The sequence below is a fragment of the Ruditapes philippinarum genome, unplaced genomic scaffold (assembly GCF_026571515.1).
Source record: "Ruditapes philippinarum isolate M1 unplaced genomic scaffold, ASM2657151v2 ctg2457_1_1_1_1, whole genome shotgun sequence".
NCBI classification, from domain to species: Eukaryota; Metazoa; Mollusca; class Bivalvia; order Venerida; family Veneridae; genus Ruditapes; species Ruditapes philippinarum.
In genome coordinates, this window is record NW_026861299.1 from 350,001 (window position 1) to 371,211 (window position 21,211).

The following is a 21,211-nucleotide window of genomic DNA, read 5'->3' on the forward strand; positions in this document are numbered from 1 at the left end:
TAATTATGCCTTTTCTTTACTAATTTATATAATTCTAAAACAAACTTGTATTTATATCTACTGTATATATGATCTTTTGTACTATCTGTAATATGTATAATGTAAATGCTCTTCAGTGATGGAGGAAATAAAGATAATAATAATAATAGCTAATTCGTCAGCAATTTAGTATCGCCCACGGTCTCCGGTGCCTAACGGTCACTGGCAAAACACGTCGAGTGTGGATACACCCTTTGGTTTCCCTACCCACCACAGCTCACCTCCTGATATTGTAAATTAACAAATGTACTATATAAACCGGATAGTCATAGACTGGTGATATATATTCAATCTGTTTAAAAGTAATAACATAATCCAATTTTCTGCTTTGAACGGACAAAGAAATAGAGAGAACTCTAGATAACTTCTCGTTGTCATGGCAACACCCAATTTTGTTTTAGTTTTGTTCATGGACAGTAGTGAAATGATAGTTGTTGGTTTATCCGAACATAATTATGAAATAAAAATGTGACAAATATACCGACAATGAAATATCTCAATCAACATACTGCTGTCATTGATTCCCAGTTTTGCGGCATTTTCCGCAATTTCTGAATCTATATCACTAGGATATAATCTGCCGTAAATCAGTAGGCCTAATGGTTGAGGATAAGATCCTAAAATTGTGGGATTTTTTTTACGAAATGCAACTCATTCCAAAAATGCAAACATCATTTTTGATCATCTGGACGGATTGTTAACCTCTCCTCCATTTTGTACGATTCAGACCCCAGGTGCCATTTCGGACAACTTTCAGGCTCAGGCGGACACCAGTTCTTGGTATAACCACCCCACATTCCGCAAGCTAGTTGGTTAACGTCCTTACATGAAAATACATGTAATCCACTATGGTAGCTCGAACTCAGAGCTGCAATAAGACATAGTGAGGAAACTCTGATGGTACAATCAATCGGTATAAGTATGCCGTCGCTTTATGGTTTTTCACCATTTGACATTCGTAATATAGTGAAGGAAGTACAGAAGATGGGCCCATTTCAGAAGCATAACTGGATCTTTTATGTGTCAGGTGTAATGCACCGATACACGGGACCTCGCTTTAAAGTCCCATCCGAAAGACTGTTGGTAATGTTAGAGAGGAGCGGGGGTCGAACTCAAACCCCTTGATTATATATACAAATGTATGTATTTAACCACCAGACCACAGATCCGCTCCTAAATAAATCGCCAGATTCCTAGATGTCCTTATGTTTATGGACAAGCTTCTGTCATTGCACGAAGTATACACCTATGAATGTACCTCTGGTGCATCTTCTGCTTCACTATATGAGGTTCTACATTTGACTGCCCTACTACTAAAATCTTATGTTGCAGTGTTTTTTTTCTGTTTCAGTTAAGATCGTGTTTTCTGTATACCATGCATCACTTAAATATCAATACGGATTTAAAACCATTTAGTGTACTCTCAAGGATCGTGTATACTATATGAAACAATCATTGTTAGCCCGCCGAGTTCACACTGCTAACAAATGCATCATAACGCTTTAGTGTTAAAATAATTAAGTATGGAATTTAGACCACTAGACTGCTAGCACATTACACTGTTAGCTCACCGAGCTTATACAGCTAGGAAATGTATGTTTTTATGTTGATTCAATTAAGTTTAAAAGTTTAGCCCGCTGGCCCGCCAGCCCGCCCAGTTCACACTGCTAGCCCGCCACACTGTTAGCCCGCCCACTTCACACTGCCAGGTAATGTATCATGAGGTTTTAATGTTGAATCAACAAAGTTTTAGATTTTAGCCCGTTGGCCCGCCAGCCCGCCCAGTTCACACTGCTAGCCCGCTACACTGTCAGCCCGTCCAATTCACACTGCTAGGAAATGTATCATGAGGTTTTTAATGTTCAAATCAATAAAGTTTTAGATTTTAGCCCGCTGGCCCGCCAGCCCGCGCAGTTCACACTGCTAGCCGCTACACTGTTAGCCCGTCAAGTTCACACTGCTAGCCTGCTACACTGTCAGCCCGTCCAATTCACACTGCTAGGAAATGTATCATGAGGTTTTAATGTTCAATCAATAAAGTTTTAGATTTTAGCCTGCTGGCCGCCAGCCCGCCCAGTTCACACTGCTAGCCCGCTGCACTGTTAGCCCGCCCACTTCACACTGCCAGGTAATGTATCATGAGGTTTTAATGTTGAATCAATAAAGTTTTAGATTTTAGCCCGCTGGCCCGCCAGCCCGCCCAGTTCACACTGCTAGCCCGCTACACTGTCAACCCGTCCAATTCACACTGCTAGGAAATGTATCATGAGGTTTTAATGTTGAATCAATAAAGTTTTAGATTTTTAGCCCGCTAGCCCGCCAGCCCGCCCAGTTCACACTGCTATCCCGCTACACTGTTAGCCCGCTCACTTCACACTGCCAGGTAATGTATCATAACGTTTTTATGATCAATCAATAAAGTTTTAGATTTTAGCCCGTTGGCCCGCCAGCCCGCCCAGTTCACACTGCTAGCCCGCTACACTGTCAGCCCGCCCAATTCACAATGCTAGGAAATGTATCATGAGGTTTTAATGTTCAATCAATAAAGTTTTAGATTTTAGCCCGCTGGCCCGCCAACCCGCCAAGTTCACACTGCTAGACCGCTACACTGCTAGCCGGCCACTTCACACTGCCACGGTAATGTATCATAACATTTTTATGTTCAATCAATAAAGTTTTAGATTTTAGCCCGCTGGCCCGCCAGCCCGCCAAGTTCACACTGCTAGCCCGCTACACTGCTAGCCCGCCCACTTCACACTGCCAGGTAATGTATCATAACGTTTTCATGTTCAATCAATAAAGTTTTAGATTTAAGCCCGCTGGCCCGCCAGCCCGCCCAGTTCACACTGCTAGCCCGCTACCCCTGTCAGCCCGTCCAATTCACACTGCTAGGAAATGTATCATGAGGTTTAAATGTTCAATCAATAAAGTTTTAGATTTTAGCCCGCTGGCCCGTTAGCCCGCCAAGTTCACACTGCTAGCCCGCTACACTGTTAGCCCGCCCACTTCACACTGCCAGGTAATGTATCATAACGTTTTCATGTTGAATCAATAAAGTTTTAGATTTTAGCCCGCTGGCCCGCCAGCCCGCCCAGTTCACACTGTTAGCCCGCTATACTGCTAGCCCGCCCAGTTCACACTGTTAGCACGCTAGACTGCTTGCCCGCCCAGTTCACACTGTTAGCCCGCTAGACTGCTAGCCCGCTCAGGTCATACTGTTAGCCCGCTAGACTGCTAGCCCGTTAGCCCGCGTACTTCACGGACATTTCATATTCATAAAGTTGATAGATGATAATTTAATAATTGTTGGATATTGTTTATTATATTGCGATAATATCATTATAATTCAGCAAAATTTGATTAGCATTAAAGTCATATTATGTGGAATTATCTGTCATAAAAGTAGCAAAATCAGATATTTGTATTATTTTAATTAAATAAAACAGCTCTGTGGCAAAATGTCAGCAAAGAAATTTAATATTTTGACTTCCATACAATATACTAAATCACTATTGCAAAAAAAGAAGCAGAAGCAAAAGATGGTTCAGGTTCTTGGCCAATGAAAAACTACTTGGAAACTATAAACAAAAGTAAAAAGCTTAATTTTAAAATATCTTCAAAATAGTAGTTTTTCCTATCACATCAAATAAGAAATACAGTGCTACCCTGTATACAACAACACTATAAATGCTTCCCAATTTATGACTTCAAAATAAATTTAATCTCTTGACAATAGGAATAATGACTCTCATATCCAATCAACAGCTTTGTCTCTTTGCTTTAACTAAGATTGTAAGTACAATCTAAAATAAGGGGGTATATGTACAAATATTATGCACTGTATGTATTGCAATGAGTGTTATATTTTTCTCTTTGATGAGCAATATAAAACTTAACTGACAAGGTAAAGTTTGATCTCTCTTTTTATATGTTTGGCGACTAGATGCCATTTTATATTTATTGGCACGACAAAGGTGTCACTTAGAAATTCCCATATTCAACTTTAACTTTGGCTGGAGTCTCAGACAGCATCTTGCATTGACCACAATCGTCCATGCAAGAACAGACTCAATCAAACCATACACGTAAAAATTTACATACGGCAGTATTATTTTATACGCATTACAAGTTTTACAACATAAAATAAATCACTTTGTATGCGAGGAGTACACAATGATACTATCTAAATTATGCTTATATTCAAACTAAACGAAAAATATATGTTATATCAATGAGGTGACAGAACATACTGAAACATGCATCTTTAACATGTACGCGTAAAATGTTGCTGAGTAAGAAATATCAGCTCTTAGACTTTAAAAGATATTTACTTGACTTATTTCCATTCATTCTGATTAAAATAGTGTCAGAATGAGATATAATTCATGATATCAACATAGTTTTAACCTGTAAATTGTGAAGTCATGCAAAATCATAATGTTTCTGTTTTTTGTGTTTTTTTGTCGAAAATGAGTCATTACAATGTAATTTCAATTATTAATAAGAAAGCGTTGGGCAGTAATACATGTTTTAATGATCATATTTGTAATTTTTATTTATGTATGTTTTTGGTTGGGTTTTACGTTGCATCAACACGGTATAGGTCGTATGGCGACTTTCTAGCTTTACTGGTGGTTTGCGACTTTAGTTGCCCGTTGTGCCCTGTTTCAGGCACAAACGGGCACAAGAGTAGAAACGACGTTTCGTAAGCTACCTTGATAGCTTTCTCATATAAATAATTTGAAGACTCGAATGTGGCTCATACCTACAGCGGTAGTTTGAAGTCAAAGACTTTAACCACTCGGCCGCAGACGCCAAGCTTCCTATTTCTGTTCTCGTGCCACTGCATATTAAACCAAAAAATAAGATGCAATATGACAGATGAAATAATAACAAACATATGTTTGGATTAAAAGGAATCTGTTTGATGAACACTACGATACGATATAAACTGTAATAATTACAAGTTTCTAGCAATAAATGTAACAGTAAATACATTTCGTTCTATTTAGACGTATTGATATAAGCTGACAATTAACCACTTATAATGTTACAACAACAGACGTTAAAGATCATACTAAAATAGCACTTGTACGTCCATAATCAAGTACATAAATCAATTACATCTGTTTTCATTTCAATATCAATAAAGTAAATACTATTTTGACGAAGAAAACACCTTCAAAACATAACTGTAAATAATTATATTATACAATTACATTAACATTGTTATCGGCAACAGTAAAGAAACAGATAATTTAAAAGATTTAGGTTAACTGAATGTAAACGATAATTACTACAGGCACAATTATCAGAGGGAGGGAATACATCTCCTATAACCTTGTATTGACCTTAATACGTAGTTTTGTGTCGAATAAATATAATTCTTGACAGATGTACCTTGGAGATTACATGTCAAATATAGCAAATCATTTATGTTGACTTTTGCGCTGCTTAACGCTGCAATTTCAAAGCGGGTGCAATTAAATCAAGCAATAAGCAAATAATGACTACTTGACCGACAATATATTACATTATCACTTGTATATCAAAGTCATAATTACATATAATGTTCCTGTTGTTGATATGTTTCATAAAAATTCATTTGTAGTTGGTCTGTATTATTGTACCTTTGGTTTTAAAGAAGCCTTATGAAAAATTTGACGTTGAGCAAAAACTACAATTTGATTTAAATTGTTTCAGTGTTTCATGTCTATGATTTGAAAAATCAATATACTTGGTGTGTCATTTCTCATGTATATTTGACTCACCATCAATGGTTTAGGATTTAAAAAGACATGTTGCATTGTCCGTCGGTTCGTTTGTTGTTTTATCTTTTAAAAGAATCAGTAAAAGGGGGAGTTAAACTTTCCTTAACTGGTTAAAGGAAATTAATTCCTCAAATGAAATATTATTCTATTCAGGTTCAGGTGACTAGAATTGAAGAACCTGACATCGACATCATCACCAAAATACAACAAACAAACAAACAAATCAAACATATCTTATCGTCTTGTCCTATTTTCTATTGTCTTCAATGATTTTTCCCGAAAGACCAGAAAAATTATAACAACACTGAAGTGAAGTACAGGGCAGCTTTTCACAACTGCCATACAGTACAAGCCATTGCTGCAAAAATAAAATCTGGTAAAGGGGTGATCTCTAAAAGAATTGAAAACAGCATACAATATAACAATTTCAGATTCAGTTTGATTGATTATGTTCACGAGAGAAGAAGAAAACGTGCAACATCTCTGATGCCCCTAGCACCGGCTTAAGTTGCTTTTAATCTTCAACATTGACGAGCTGGAATCAATCATCCCCGAAGGACCAGAAAAATATTATAACAAAACCGAAACAAAGTCGTACAAGTAGGTCGTATTTTGGACAAGTAAGTTTATTTGTGAATATATGAGCTGATATCTTTGTTTCCTGGTGAATTGGCGATAACATTTACAATGCTCATTATTCTTAGTATTGATAAATGATGTTTATACTAATGTTTATATCATTGTATCTATGTTTTATTTGATTCATTAAGACAAAAATGTGTTGCTCGAATCGTTCAAACAAAGACCATTCACATTTTTCTGAATTCTGTGCTCGTGGATATTTAGACAAATCGAAATGAGACAGTGTCACAAAATTGGGTATTTTTCAGCGCATATTGTATTCCCAATTTAGTTAATCAAACTACTTCTCTTAATATCTGTAACATGCGCACATATACAAATATTAGCAAGACTTAATTGTATGAATGAAATATAGGCCTACTGTATGACGCATTTCATGTAAAAGTGAGTTTCTCTAATTGCCCGCACTTATTATTTTTAAAAACCAACGTTGCGTCTGCACAATTTGCCTACACAATATGCACTGTATGCATTTTTGAAGAAAATGTCTGTGTTTATTGTCGAAACATTTAAACACTCGGCAAATGTTATGGCAAATACATCATTACTATTATTATAGTTACTATTTTTATTGATTGTAGTCCATACGGTCAATGTGCACGACGCCAAAATGTATGAAGTTTTATTTCATTTGCTGACCAGATGCACTGTCTGCTGACTAAATTTTGCCGTCAGGTCAGGGTCCAATTTGTTTGGTTCCCTATATGATAAGGAAAACATATCTCAATATAATAAACAAGTGCCATGACTACACAGGCTGGTAAGATAAAACTCCAGGGAATACAGATGCAATATATGCAGTCAAAAGACTACAGCTTGAATTTCCCATGAGATTTTGTTTTTTACTAAGCTCCTTGTCATCTTCACAATAAATGATGCTATCACAGAATCTGTAGACTGTTTATTAGAGATAAGAGCAGCGTTAAGTGACCCATTGTGACTTAATAATGTCTATCATGAAGCAACTATTTACTTAGTTGAAATTATGTTCGCTCGTGCTAACTTAATTTCGAATAAATGCAAATGTGCAAATTACAAAGAGAGCTTGCCAAACTGTCTACCATTATGCAGGAAATAATACCCTAACCTCAAATTATGTGCAGCATTCTGTATGGTCCATGTGCATCATACACAAAAACTGAATTAACGCAGCTCGGACAGAATCAGGTACTTCTATCTATGTTCTCAGTTCGTACAGTATTCTTGGTGCACTATTTATATCCAACTGATTGTATTCTTCTTTACGTCCTTTAACTAAAGTCAACAGATGATATTTTTCTTGACAGATAAATAATAGTACACATTCCGAGGTTCACACTGAAATGTTTCAGTTCATAACATCAAAACTTGGGTTTAAGACCCAAAAGTCTATCAAATTGAATCAAAATGTTTTCATTTACGTAAAAACATTTCGAAATGCTAATGACGCAAAATGATTAAAACTTAATGCAGCTACAGATATTCGAGAAAGCTCGAACAGAAAAAAGGAAAAGGAAACCAGATTCAGAAAATTTTGCTCTATCCTATGGTGAAAGTATATGGTTACCAAATGAATATATATATTTATTATATTTATTTGTTGTTAATTATGCCATACTAATACTCATACATGTATATTTTCATCAAGTCTCAGCTGGGATATATAGAGAGAATTAGTAGACGTTGTATATGATTTCTTATCCAATTATAATGTATAGAAAGAGAAATAATGATTTTCACCATTACTTGATAAGTGATCAAACGGTTATCTCCCTTCTCGTGCAGATTATATATTAACGTATATGACAAATATAGAACGTTATATCGAGTTGCTAATGTATTAGGGGATTTAAATACAAAGTTGAAAGAAGCTGAGGATCTTAAATTGGCTTTCCCGGCTATAAACTATGCCCATGAAATTTTATTCAAAAGGTACATAATTCAAATAAAACAAAACATATATCACCCATTCTCAATAAAATAAAGCATTTGAGGTTGAAAAATATTAAAAATTTGATGTTGTCATTGTCATTGTGTCATTTTTTTATCGCTAAAGTAAAAGTTTAGGGTATTTTGCAAAATTTGCCAGAAATATTTTGAACAAGAAACTACAATATAACAGGATGGCATTTATTTCGGTAATGACACTGTATTTCTTCGGTAACGTAGATTTCAGGTCTAATAATGTAACATATTGGCTGCATATTAATAACAAATGTCTGTAAAATATATCAAAATCTGTAAATTCTCTATCTAGAGGGACTTTCTAACCCAAGAAAAATTCAAGGAAGTTGGGTACCTTACTAATTTTCAGTTAATTTCTTCAAAGTTAAATATACGTAGAAAGCAAAAATGGTCAATTTCGGAAATGATTATTTTATGTCTTCATTCAAAGGATATATATCATATATAATATATGAGAGGTCGAATGCATACACAAATGTTGTATTAGCATTTTTTATTCAAAACATTCAACTTTCCACTTTCTAAATATTTGGAAAATTTATTGCTAAGCAGTTCTATATTTATCCCCATATATGATGTCACGTATGCTTCATTTTATTCGAATGCAAGTAAAGGTTGAGAAAACAATTTTATTTTTTGTAAAATAATTTATTTTTATGGATATTATTTTAACATTATTATATATAGAATGAAATACGGCCAGTAAGCTCTTTGCAGAAACGAATTAGTTGTTGCTGAGAACTTATTTTGATTTCTTTATCCATGTACTTAGATGTGCTTATGCTTATTTTTTTATACATGTCTGTTTTAGCTAATCTATAATTCTTTTATATTTATGTATATCTTTTCTTTGTATTATCTTGCATGTAAGATATTATAGCATCATAGCACGTTTAAAAGTTACAAAAATTACAAGAAAGATAATACAAAACGGTAAGATATAAATGTTTACATTCTTGTAAAAGAATTATATTAGCTAAAAATAGACCTGTATGTAAAAACAAGGAAATTGCATGGGACTATCACATAATGCAAATAAAAAGTAACACTATAAGCATATATATTTTGATAAGGGAGTACACTATAACCAATAAAGTTTGAAACTGACAAAAATATTTTCCAGCCCAGCTGGTAAACGTATCTTTGGGCCGAGCTGTGGGACTGCAGCCCTGAAGTCCAGGCCTGATTCCGCCACTGGGCATAACGTTGCAACATCTAAAGACTATACATATATAAGCACATACAAGCACATGTTAAGCACATACAAGCACATCTTAAAGACCCATATATGTGAAAAAATAACAAACAGACGACACATTAATAACTTACTGATACTATCAGTAACTACCAATGATTTAGTAAGGATTCAGGTTGCTTGAATTTGATGTTTGACATCTTTAATTAAAGGTTGATCCCCATCGACTTGTGGTTTAAACAAACTGCATCCATATTGAACCCCTGGATACTTTTCATTGTTATCGTTATATGAACCCCTGGAAGTTTTAAGGGATGTAAATCCCTGATATTCTTGGGAACTTTGTCTTGTTCTGCTATACTCATTAGTAAAATTTTCTGTGATAAAATGGTGACCTTAAATGTAATTGCATCCTGTAATAAATTTGAAAATGGTACAATTGAAAACAGTACACAATCAGTCATGTTAAATTGTGCGGTTTTTAAACTGAGAAGCCTAGTACGGATACTAGAAAAAAGCACTTCCCTTATTACCGGATATGAAAAAAATGCGATCACCTACGGCTTATAGTTAGGAAAAAATATAGTAATGAATAGATTTGGTCAAATAGGCTTTTCGATAATACTTCTTTAAATCTTTTTATAGATAAGAAACATAACTCCTGATATCTTTTGTAAAATCTGTTTTTTTTAACCTTGGTCTATATGTCGTTTATACCATACTAAGGCCTTTGATTTTAATTATAGGAAGTCCTTAAATATTAATAACTATTCATTGCTAGCAGTTTAAACCGACGTGAGAAGTTCGTAAATAAATACAAATTTATCTGTTTTATAAACATTGTCAAATTGAGATAAGGTAGGAAACTTAATTGATCGTTCAGGTAGATTGCTATTTGGTTTTCAAAATATTTTTGTGTTCTTTTGTTTAATTTTTTTTACATATTCTACAGAGGTATATATTTCGGATACACTTGTTTTTCTGACTGCCAGACGTTTCTCTGGATCTGGATGGTACGTTGCAGGGCCTTTCAGCATATAAGAAACGGCAGAGAGGAGTTAGTACAAATGGAATATGGCTGATTTTAAACAGTCAACTGTCTTAGCTTGTGCAACACTATCACTCAATTTATTCCAATCGACAATTGTTTGTGGTTTAACCACAGGGGATTCTGTCTTTTTTTTCTTTCCCACTATATATATAATATAACAAGGGATACAACTCAAAATTGCTTAATTCATGAAAAAGTAAATAGAACGCAGTATACAACAGCTTTTGATTGTTGGACATTCATACAAAAATCGATAATTTAAAAAAAAATGATTCACTTTGATACATGGACAAGATATTATTAAAATTAACATTTCGTGTTTCATTTGTACACACGTTCGTAAAATTTTGGTTTGTAAAACGATATCTAATGCAAATGTATGCTCATATAAAAAAGTTTAATCATGTAATCAGTTAAAAATCAATCATCTACCACCATCAATGATGAAATCATTATCTTCTGGTACAAATTATTGTAACAATTATTGTTTGTTTTGATAATTTCTATCCTCGGCAACCATTTTGAATGTGCCCGTATGTTCCATGCATAAACCCTATTTCTCTTAGTGACTGTCAATTCCGTTGCAGTCAATACGAAAGTCAAAATTTTTTTCCAGCCACAAGGACTGGGATCCTGAGATTTATTTCCGGCCCTGATGATTTTTTCCCGGCCCGGACTCTGAAAGGTATTTTTTGTAGGGGTGGGGGAGGGATAATGCCATAATTATAAACAAATATATTTAGCACATATGAATTATCAGACTCAACTATAAGATACTACGAAAAAAATATACAGAAACATAATAAATAAAACATTAGTATAATTCATAAGGAAACGATACATCTTTTAAAGGTTTAATTTGAAGATTGGAGAAAAAATATGTTTTGGTAAGGAAATTATCCAAGACAAGATGATGGCTTACATTACTTAGCAAAAACTGGTTGTATCTTGCGGTGATTTTGGTTATCTGGGTCTTTGAATACAAGCAAAAATGAAAAAAAAGATTAATCTAGGAAGTTTTGCATATTTTAGAAGGCCAAAAATTGTTTCAAAGTGGCTGAAATTTTACTAGGACTTGAGGACTGACTGTATAGAAATTTATCTCGGCCCTCCTGATTTTTAGTTGGCGAGGTCCGAGGACCGACAGACTTAACACAGACTGTCATTGGCTAATGAATAATAATAATCTGGAAAATGACAGCGTATAACTGCGACGGATAGCGTTTTTTTTTCATCAGCAAATGAAAATACTCGGAACATAAACACACCTGCATAATGATAATGGATGACAGTTTGACAACCAATGTAAATATTGAAATGTAAGTTATTTCCTGAAATGTTACAGGTTTTAATGAAGAGTTTGTAGTAGAACTTGGGTAATAACTCGTTCATATATTAACTTCTACAATAACTTTTATACAGTTTACACGTGTGAATGCATTTTACGAAACCATGCTGGTAATGGGAGACCACAACTTGTATCCCTTGTTTATATTATATATATAGATTTAATAACATAATGACAGATTTCCCTGTGGTTATAACTAAAGTTTTACGCTTCACAGTTTTAAAGCATTAAGGGTGATTTACTGCAAAGACATTTCACTCCCAAGAGAGTGCACACCTTGGCGTCCCCCCCACTATTTAGATTTTATTGATGTTACTCCATATCATTTTTTATTTTTGGAGATGTTTGATAAAAGAAGTTAACAAATTTTCTTTTATTTCAAATGATTATAACTAATTACATGTACTAGATCTAGTGTTGCATATGATAACAGGCAATAAACAGATAAAAAATGAATGCTATAAATGTGACCTGTCAGAGATCTGTATAATTATATCATTTAATTTTTTGATGCATTCATTAAAAGCAAGCCTTAATAACATTTACTTGTTCAACAATTGAGTTATGATTATAACTGGATAGTGATAATAGTTTGGTCTGTGGAATTTCCAAAATATGAGGTACTGAAAAACCAAGCCAAATTTATTTGGCATTAACAATTTTATAGACTGTTTTAGCTTGGTTATTTAAAGGTCTTTAGCTGTTGTTCACACTCGGGCGTCAGTGTCACACTTTGGTTCAGTTTTTTCATTATATGCCCGAAAGGGCATATTATGTTATACCCCCTGGCGTCCGTCTGTCTGTCTGTCCGCACCCACAGGACAGTAATTATGTGGCTAGAGGGACACTAGGTAACTGTTCTTTTTCTTTGATGTCATTCATTCCGTAATGCTTTTATGTGGCTATTTTCTCTTGTGTGGCTAAAAAGAACAAAAGAGAGAACAGTAGAATAGCCACATAATTACTGTCCTTTGAGAACATACGTCCGTCCGTCCATTAGCAATTTGGTTTCCGGAGCATGACTTAAGTTCCATTTGGCCCACAATGTTCAAACTTCATAGGATGATTGTCCATATTGGGTAGAAAACCCCTATTGATTTTGGGGTCAAAAGGTCAAAGGTCAAGGTCACTATTACCCTAAAACTGAAAACAGTTTCCGGAGCATAACTTAAGTTCTATTTGACCCACAATGTTCAAACTTCATAGGATGATTGTCCATATTGGGTAGAAAACCCCTATTGATTTTGGGGTCAAATAGTCATGGGTCAAGGTCACTATTACCTTAAAACTGAAAACAGTTTCCGGAACATAACTTAAGTTCCATTTGACCCACAATGTTCAAACGTTCATAGGATGATTATCCATTCCATATTGGGTAGAAGACCCCTATTGATTTTGGGGTCACAAGGTCAAAGGTCAAGGTCACTATTACCTTGATACTGAAAACAGTTTCCGGAGCATAACTTAAGTTCCATTTGGCCCACAATGTTCAAACTTCATAGGATGATTGCCCATATTGGGTAGAAGACCCCTATTGATTTTGGGGTCAAAAGGTGAAGGGTCAAGGTCACTGTATCCTTAAAACTGAAAACAGTTTCCGGAGCATAACTTCAGTTCCATTTGGCCCACAATATTCAAACTTCATAGGATGATTGTCCATATTGGGCAAAAGATCCCTATTGATTTTGGGGTCACCAGGTCAAAGGTCAAGGTCACAATTACTTTAAAACCAAAAACAGTTTCTGGAGCATAACGCAAGTTCTGTTTGGCCCACAATATTCAAACTAATCTAAGGATGATTGTCCACATAAGGTAGAAGACCCCTATTGATTTTGGGGTCACAAGGTCAAAGTCACTTTCATCTTAATACTGAAAACAGTTTCTAGAGCATAATTTAAGTTCTATTTGGCACGCAATATTCAAACTTCTTAGGATGATTGTCCATATAAGGTAGAAGACCCCTATTGATTTTGGGGTCACAAGGTCAAAGGTTAAGGTCATTATTAATAACTTAAGTATTAATCAACCTCCAGCTGTAAATTTTTATAGGATGTACAGCTAATTCTCATGTCTTACAAAATTTTAATGCTTCATCCTTACTATAAAAAAAAACACTTTCGGGTATATAATTGCTTCGTTAGCGGTGCTATTGTTGGTATTTCCAGAACTATTGAAGGGAATGTGTAGAATCTTCATATATTAGTTCTCAGTGATTATCTTAAAAAATGATTGATCCAAGTCCGATGATTGGCCCTATTTCCATTATTAGCCCAAGTCCCATAATTTTTATTTGTTTTTTTTGCAATTTTATGCCCCTTTTTCGACTGATATATTCTTGAAAACAAAACAGTTGTTTTGATTCTTTTGTTACAGATGAGTAAGAAACAGACACCAAGTGAATTTTTGAAAAAGATCATTGGAAGACCAGTTGTAGTGAAGCTTAACTCTGGTGTAGATTACAGAGGTATAATAAATATTTCAAAATGTCAAATGTGTCAATGTTTAACTCAAGATGATATGTCAGTCGCAACACTCAGACCCCTACCTCCAAGGTCAAGGTCACACTTTCAGGTCAAAGCTTAACATGGTCTGTTATAGGGTATGTTTTGTGTCCGGTATATAACTTTTTCATCACTCAAGGGATTTTGAAATAAGTTGACACAACTGTTTACAATAATAAGGCAACATGTCATGTGCAACACTCAGATCCCTACCTCAAAGGTCAAGATCACATTTAGAGGTCAAAGCCTAAAATGGTCTGTTACAAGGTACATTTGTGTGTATGATGCTAAATCAGGCCGATACATTGGTGAATTGCCCACATACCTTGATTGATGAAAAAGTTACGGTTAAAAAGTTACGAACTGGACATGAAATATACTCTGTAACAGACAATACCCTGCATTGATATTGTAATTTTCACATTTTGTGTCTTTAAAATAGTGATAACAACTATACAAATGGTTTTCTGTTGACATATATACAGGACTGAGGAGTTATTTCTTCATATTTTATATCTTTAATGGTTCGAATCCCGACAGGGACTTTGGATTCTTTCATGTGAGGAAGCTATCCAGCTAGCTTACGGAACGTGGGTGGTTCTACTCAGGTGCCCGTTGGTGCCTGAAATAATGCACAGAAGGGCACCTGAGGTCTTCCTGCACCAGTTAAAGCTGGAATGTCGCGATAGGACCTATACTGTGTCAATGTGACGTAAAACCCAAACAAGCAAATATCTTTAATAAAATTATTGCAGATCTATGTGTGCAGATCTAGCATTGATCAAATTTTGCACTGAAAGTCCTGATCCGTACCTCAATCTTTTGAAATAGCTCAATTTTGTGCTTAATGTAAAAGTTTCCTTGGAAGGGGGACGTTGGTAACTCTGTTACAAATTCTTGTTTATGCTGGATTCAGCAGCAAGAATTACAAAATAACAGTTTATAACACATTTTCCACTTTCAAAGTTAAACAATTTTCAGCTTGTCAAAACCTAATCAGTATATTAAAAACACTATTGCCAACAACAAATGGCTTGTTGTTTTCTTACTTCTATGACTATGATACAGTTGTTATCAGACACACATTTGGGTGACTTTCAAAGCAATATTATATATTCATTAATGATACTGCAATCCATACAATAAATTGACCATAATATTTGCAAGGTTTAACACATATTCATAATTACAGTGTATATGAGATGTTACTTTAATCTGAGAGACTAATATTGTAGTCTGATTTCAAGTAACTTAGGGAATATTAAAAATTTTGCTAATAACTCATAAATACATTAAATTTTATATTGTAATATATTTCAGGGGTGTTAGCATGTTTGGATGGTTATATGAATATTGCCCTTGAACAAACAGAAGAGTATGTAAATGGACAGCTTAAAAACAAATATGGAGATGCATTCATTAGAGGCAATAATGGTTGGTAATAGTATAGTTTTAAAATCCAAACTTGTTAACCTTTATTTGTTGCAATTTTCTTGTTTTAAAATGTATAAATGATAGTGTGGAAATGTTAAATGTCAAGTAAGGATTCACAGAGATTTGACACAATAATGTTGAAGTTATACATGTATGTGACGTATAGGGCAGTAGATATATTACTGTAAGTTAAGACAAACAAGAATAGAAATAAATAGACTGTTTGTTATATCATGTGAAAATAATAAAGTAAGCCCATACAATTATTATGGTGTGTAATTATTGTTATAACTTTCAGCAAATACTTTTTCACTCTTGCATTATTCTGTTAAACGATAAATACACTATTGTACCATGGTGTGAAGACAACCCCTATGTTTGTTTTATTCTCAGTTTATTTCATACTATTTATGTTCAACAGTTTCTCTTTTTTTTCAGTGCTTTACATTTCAACACAAAAGAGAAGAGGGTGACAGGGGAACTAGAAACTGAAGAAACTTTGACATAATAATTTACAATGAAGAGTATATAAAATAAAGAAAACAGTAATGAAGCTGCAGAATATGATAATCGATTAATTCTGGACCAGTGATAAAACACATTTACTGGATTATTTGCCTTCATTTCTTTTGATTTAGGCTAAAGTGAAAAATCTCTATGGATATTGTGTAAGTTTGAACTCTATTTTTGTGAGTGCATTGTAATATAAAGCATATTATGTTCTACTTGTAACACCTGCAAGTGTAGATTGAAGTTATTCTCATCAGATTGTAAACAAAAACTTACTATAATCACTGTTTTATAATTGCTCATTATTCAAGCATATGTACTGTTCATGACAGCTGTGATTTGTTATTCTACCATTTGAAGGTAATAATGTGTGCCACAAATAAGGAGCCAGGACAATCTATATATCCGTGTAGGCTGATCAAGCTCTATATAATACTGTAGGTCTTCTCTGTGTTATTAAGTAATAAGATTTTTGACAGGTTATATGGCTTTATATAAATGGTTGGTTTTTGTTATATTACAAAAAAAATATTTATATACCAGCAGTATAACCTATTGATAATCTTTATATTAATCACTTTATAATACAGCAAGCTTTGTTTATTTGAGAATAAATGCAAATACTTCATAAACTCATAAATTGACAGCAGCCATTTTTATAGTTTATATAAACATGAAAATAATCCAATGAATAAAGACGTTACATATTTGCAGTAATACGAGGGTTGTCCCAAAAGTCCGTGACAAATTTTATAGCATGTTCATTTTTAACGCCAATAGAAAATAATTCACACATATAACCATTAAGTTTATTATTTAACATTACAACAACACATTTACAAAAAATTTACCCTAGTTACTTAGAAATTTTCAGTATTAACGACATTAGGTTGAGTTGCCGGCGCACGTCAAATAATTTACATTTTGTTGTGAATAGGCTGAAATTAATAACGTATATTTAAAATATCTGGTGATGTGTCTGCACAATGTGACGTTGACTTCCTCTGCTGCTATGTTTACATCATCTCTGAAAATTTTAGTTAAATAACTTAAGAAACGAAAAAGATACGAATAAATGAAAATATCTCATATAAAATAGGAAAGTTAAAATGGCGACGTTCGAAGAATTTGCGGCGCAGTGAACATGTCACTCAGGTTTCATGACTATTTCGAGATGACACATGTTACGATTTTCAACAAATATACCAAATAGAACAGTTAAGCAACATATTCTGAGCATTTGTGTACAAAAGGCATGAACGGAACCAGAGTTTTGCGCTACAAAAAGCGAAAATAAGGAAAACACGGATAGGAAGACCGATCTTCGTCGCCTTTTTCCTACAGCTAAAAACAGGTGTAACGAGACCGGAAGTTCGCGTATATCAAAAATTAATGTATGCCATCCAAACATTCAACAGACATTAACAACCACATGATTTAAGTCAGAAATTGACGATTTATGGGTACCATTATTGTGTTGAAAGCCATTGAAAGTATTTGAGAAAGGCACCTTATATAGATTTAACGCCGTCTTTGACGTCGGACGTGCGCCGCGATTCAGTTAGTTGCCATGGTGTTTATGGCATATTTTTGTTGTTTGTTGATATTTATCTATGAAAATTTGTTAAAATGTTTAAATTATATGGGTTTATAACATATTAAAATATAAAATTCGTATCTGTTTTATTTAGCTTTTAAACAAATTTGTCACAGAATATTGGGACAACCCTCGTATAACAGTATCTTGATGCAGACTACTTATTGTGCCAGATTCATTGCAGTGGAAGTCCGTTATAAAAATTGAAGCAATGTAAAGGTTAAGAACTTAATATTACAGCTGTTTAACAATGATTCTTAACATATTCATGCATATATAATATTTGTTACAAGTTGAGCAAATGTTGAATATAAATCTGTCACTATTGAAACAAAATGTTTGAATGTCTTGTAGACTTGTAGTTAGTTGCATATCTCACTTTCATTGTCATCATCAATTTTATATCATTTCTGAATATTAAATTCTGAAAATTATGTATATTACTTCACTTATCATTTTATTGACCCTCGTCCTAGGCGAGATTAACATATTTTATACACCAGTTAAAATGAATATCTCACTTTTTAGCTCACCTGAGCAAAAGTGCTCAGAGATTAGCTTTTATGATACTATGATGTCTTATGTGCATAATTATCAACAACTTCTTTAAACAGGATCTCCTTTAACCACATGGTAGATTTTTACCAAACTTTACAGGAACATTTCATATGTTGCCCTTTTCAGTTATGTTATTGTTCGAGCTTGATCCATTAGTAGATAACAATAGCTAAAAATAGACATTATAATGAAATCTTAAAATAAAAATCATGTTCAGAAATTACAATGTACTAGAACTAGGGTATTTGACCTGCATGATTTTCTTGTAGATCTTTACAAAAGTTCTGTGAATTATATCTTTTGTGGTTAAAATGGCTAAGCCTTATAATGATCTGTGCTCTTATCACATTGACTGGTATAAAAATACAGTCTTCCAGACCTTTCAATGTCCAGATTTTGTTTGTTTGTTTTGGATTTTATGTTACATCGACACAATATAGGTCATATTGCGACGTTCCAGCTTTACTGGTGGAGGAAGACCTAGGTGCCCTTCCGTACATTATTTCAGGCACGAACGGGCACCTGAGTAGAACCACCAACGTTCCGTAAGCTAGCTGGATAGCTTCCTCACATGAAGGAATCCAAAGTCCCGGTCGGGATTCGAACCTACAGCGGTAAGGGGCAAGTGGCTCAATGTCCAGAGCTCAGATATTTGTCATATATGATTCCAATAAGAAAGGTGAGAAAGCAGCACATTAAGGACTCTGACCAATGAAAACCCTGAGATCTGAGACAGATATCAGATATAAGTTTTATAACCTTCTGGCCTAGTCTGATTTAAAGATGAACAGCAACTTTCTTTCTCCAATAAACTGGAAAAAACTGCTGAATAGTATAACAGCAGAGCAGACAAAATCTGATCTTGACTTACTTTTATCTAAAGCATTTCTTAACTTGTCCGAATGATATTTATATAGTAAATTACTGAAAATGTCCACTTGTCTGTACAGGCTGTGGGGCATTTATTACCTGGGCAATACCACAAGGAAACTTGATTTTGCCAACCCTGTGACAGTGTCAGTATTACATCCAAACTTAGCAAGGTGGAAGATCTTGTTGGAATCTTACAAAGGTGGAGCAATTTAATGTACCTGGATTGATCATTTATCATAATTATATCCACCACCTTCAAACAGGATAATCATTAAATATACATGATATATAACACATAACCAGTTAATATGTCTTGCTCATTTATTTTGATGTCTATTAAAAACAATCTCATTCATGTTATATTTGATAAAACAAAAAAGTTTAACAAAAACTTAAAACTACTCCATGATTTTCCCAGATCTAATTTGTGTCTGAGTAAATTTCATTTAGAACATGCTACACCAACTTGTAAATGACAAATATTTAAGTTTTTGCACAACAATAAAGCGGTTATCATAATTGCTCAACTTTTTCTTCCAAACAGATTAGCTTAAAATCATCAAGTTCACAGTGTCATAGTGCTAAAATATAATGCACAAATAAAAATAGTTTAAGAAATTGTAAAATTTACTAAATATTTGTGTTTAAGTTTACATTGTTTCAAGCAATTTACCAGATGATTCTAGTCTAATATTTTAATGTTAATTAATAAAAAAAAATTAAATTATAACTTATATAATTGTGTTCTGTCTACATATTCAACAACAAAAAAATGAAATAAGTTCTGTCAATACCATACCTAATTATACTCTCATGAAATATAGATTTTCTTTTCACCCAGTATCATTTGTTCATGTTATATAAGCAGTATATGTTGCAGAATATATTCAGGTATGCGATAAAGCAATTAAAACTACATGTATTAAAACACTTCTATTAAAAAACACACCTTTTCAATCTCGGCCCAACAGAATTTAAAGCTGTATTTTAAATTAAAATATATAGTATTACATGTATGCGGCTATAAAATTAATTGGAATAAATTATTCTACAAACATATACAAAAACATCAATAAAATTTGTCACTTTAGTGCAGTAATAGACTAACTGTCTCCTATATTTGGAACAATAGGAGTTAACCTTTTACTGCAATAGAGGTGATGGAATTAATATACATAAATTAATTAAAATATATATTATGTGTAAATGTTATATGCAACATGCCAGGTATAAATTTCTAATTAAAGTGACATTATGCTCATATTTTCATTGTCAAGTTTAGCTGAATTGACTTCATATTTCAAAAGATTGACTGTCAATATGGTGTTTGACCAACAGTTGATATTGGAAAATGTTTAGTATAAAATCATAAATCTGCCTAAAATATAGAAAGACTGCCCCACTCGTTTTATACACTAAGCGTTATAGGTAATTCTAATGGATATTTACATAAATTTCGTTTGGATCTGTGCGTTATCTATTGTTCTTGTGCACTTAATAATTAAATTAAAAGGAATTATGGCAAAATGAAAACTTATTTTGATCTTCACCCGTTCACTCACTATATACCCTTGGATGGACATAATGTCACTTTAAGCATTTAATTAACTAGCAGTATTACTAGTCTATGTGTATAATGCATATCTCCTGAATATATAATGAAAGCAGAAATGAATACCTCATATTTCTTAAGCAATAATTTTGGAACAATATTCTTTGAATATTTGAACAATTTCTGTTACAGAGTC

General features: G+C 33.7%; 1 protein-coding gene across 2 annotated transcripts; it reads left to right on the forward strand.

Annotated features, from left to right (window-relative positions):
* Positions 1–10,290: 10,290 nt before the first annotated feature.
* On the forward strand, positions 10,291–17,148 carry LOC132715171 (U6 snRNA-associated Sm-like protein LSm6). 2 transcript variants are annotated; one of them, XM_060698150.1, is made up of 4 exons: positions 10,291–10,449; positions 14,364–14,454; positions 15,812–15,925; positions 16,364–17,148. In XM_060698150.1, the coding sequence occupies exons 2-4, from the start codon at positions 14,364–14,366 to the stop codon at positions 16,396–16,398; spliced, it is 240 nt and encodes a 79-aa protein (XP_060554133.1). In that variant the 5' UTR covers positions 10,291–10,449; the 3' UTR covers positions 16,399–17,148. The 2 variants fall into 2 exon arrangements, with proteins under 2 accessions (XP_060554133.1, XP_060554134.1); XM_060698151.1 differs by having other exon boundaries at positions 10,352–10,474.
* Positions 17,149–21,211: the final 4,063 nt, after the last annotated feature.

Coding starts and splice junctions, on each gene's coding strand:
- LOC132715171 (XM_060698150.1), top strand. CDS start 14,364: ATGAGTAAGAAACAGACACCAAGTGAATTTTTGAAAAAGATCATTGGA. Junction 14,455..15,811: donor CTCTGGTGTAGATTACAGAG/GTATAATAAATA, acceptor AATATATTTCAG/GGGTGTTAGCATGTTTGGAT. Junction 15,926..16,363: donor ATTCATTAGAGGCAATAATG/GTTGGTAATAGT, acceptor CTTTTTTTTCAG/TGCTTTACATTTCAACACAA.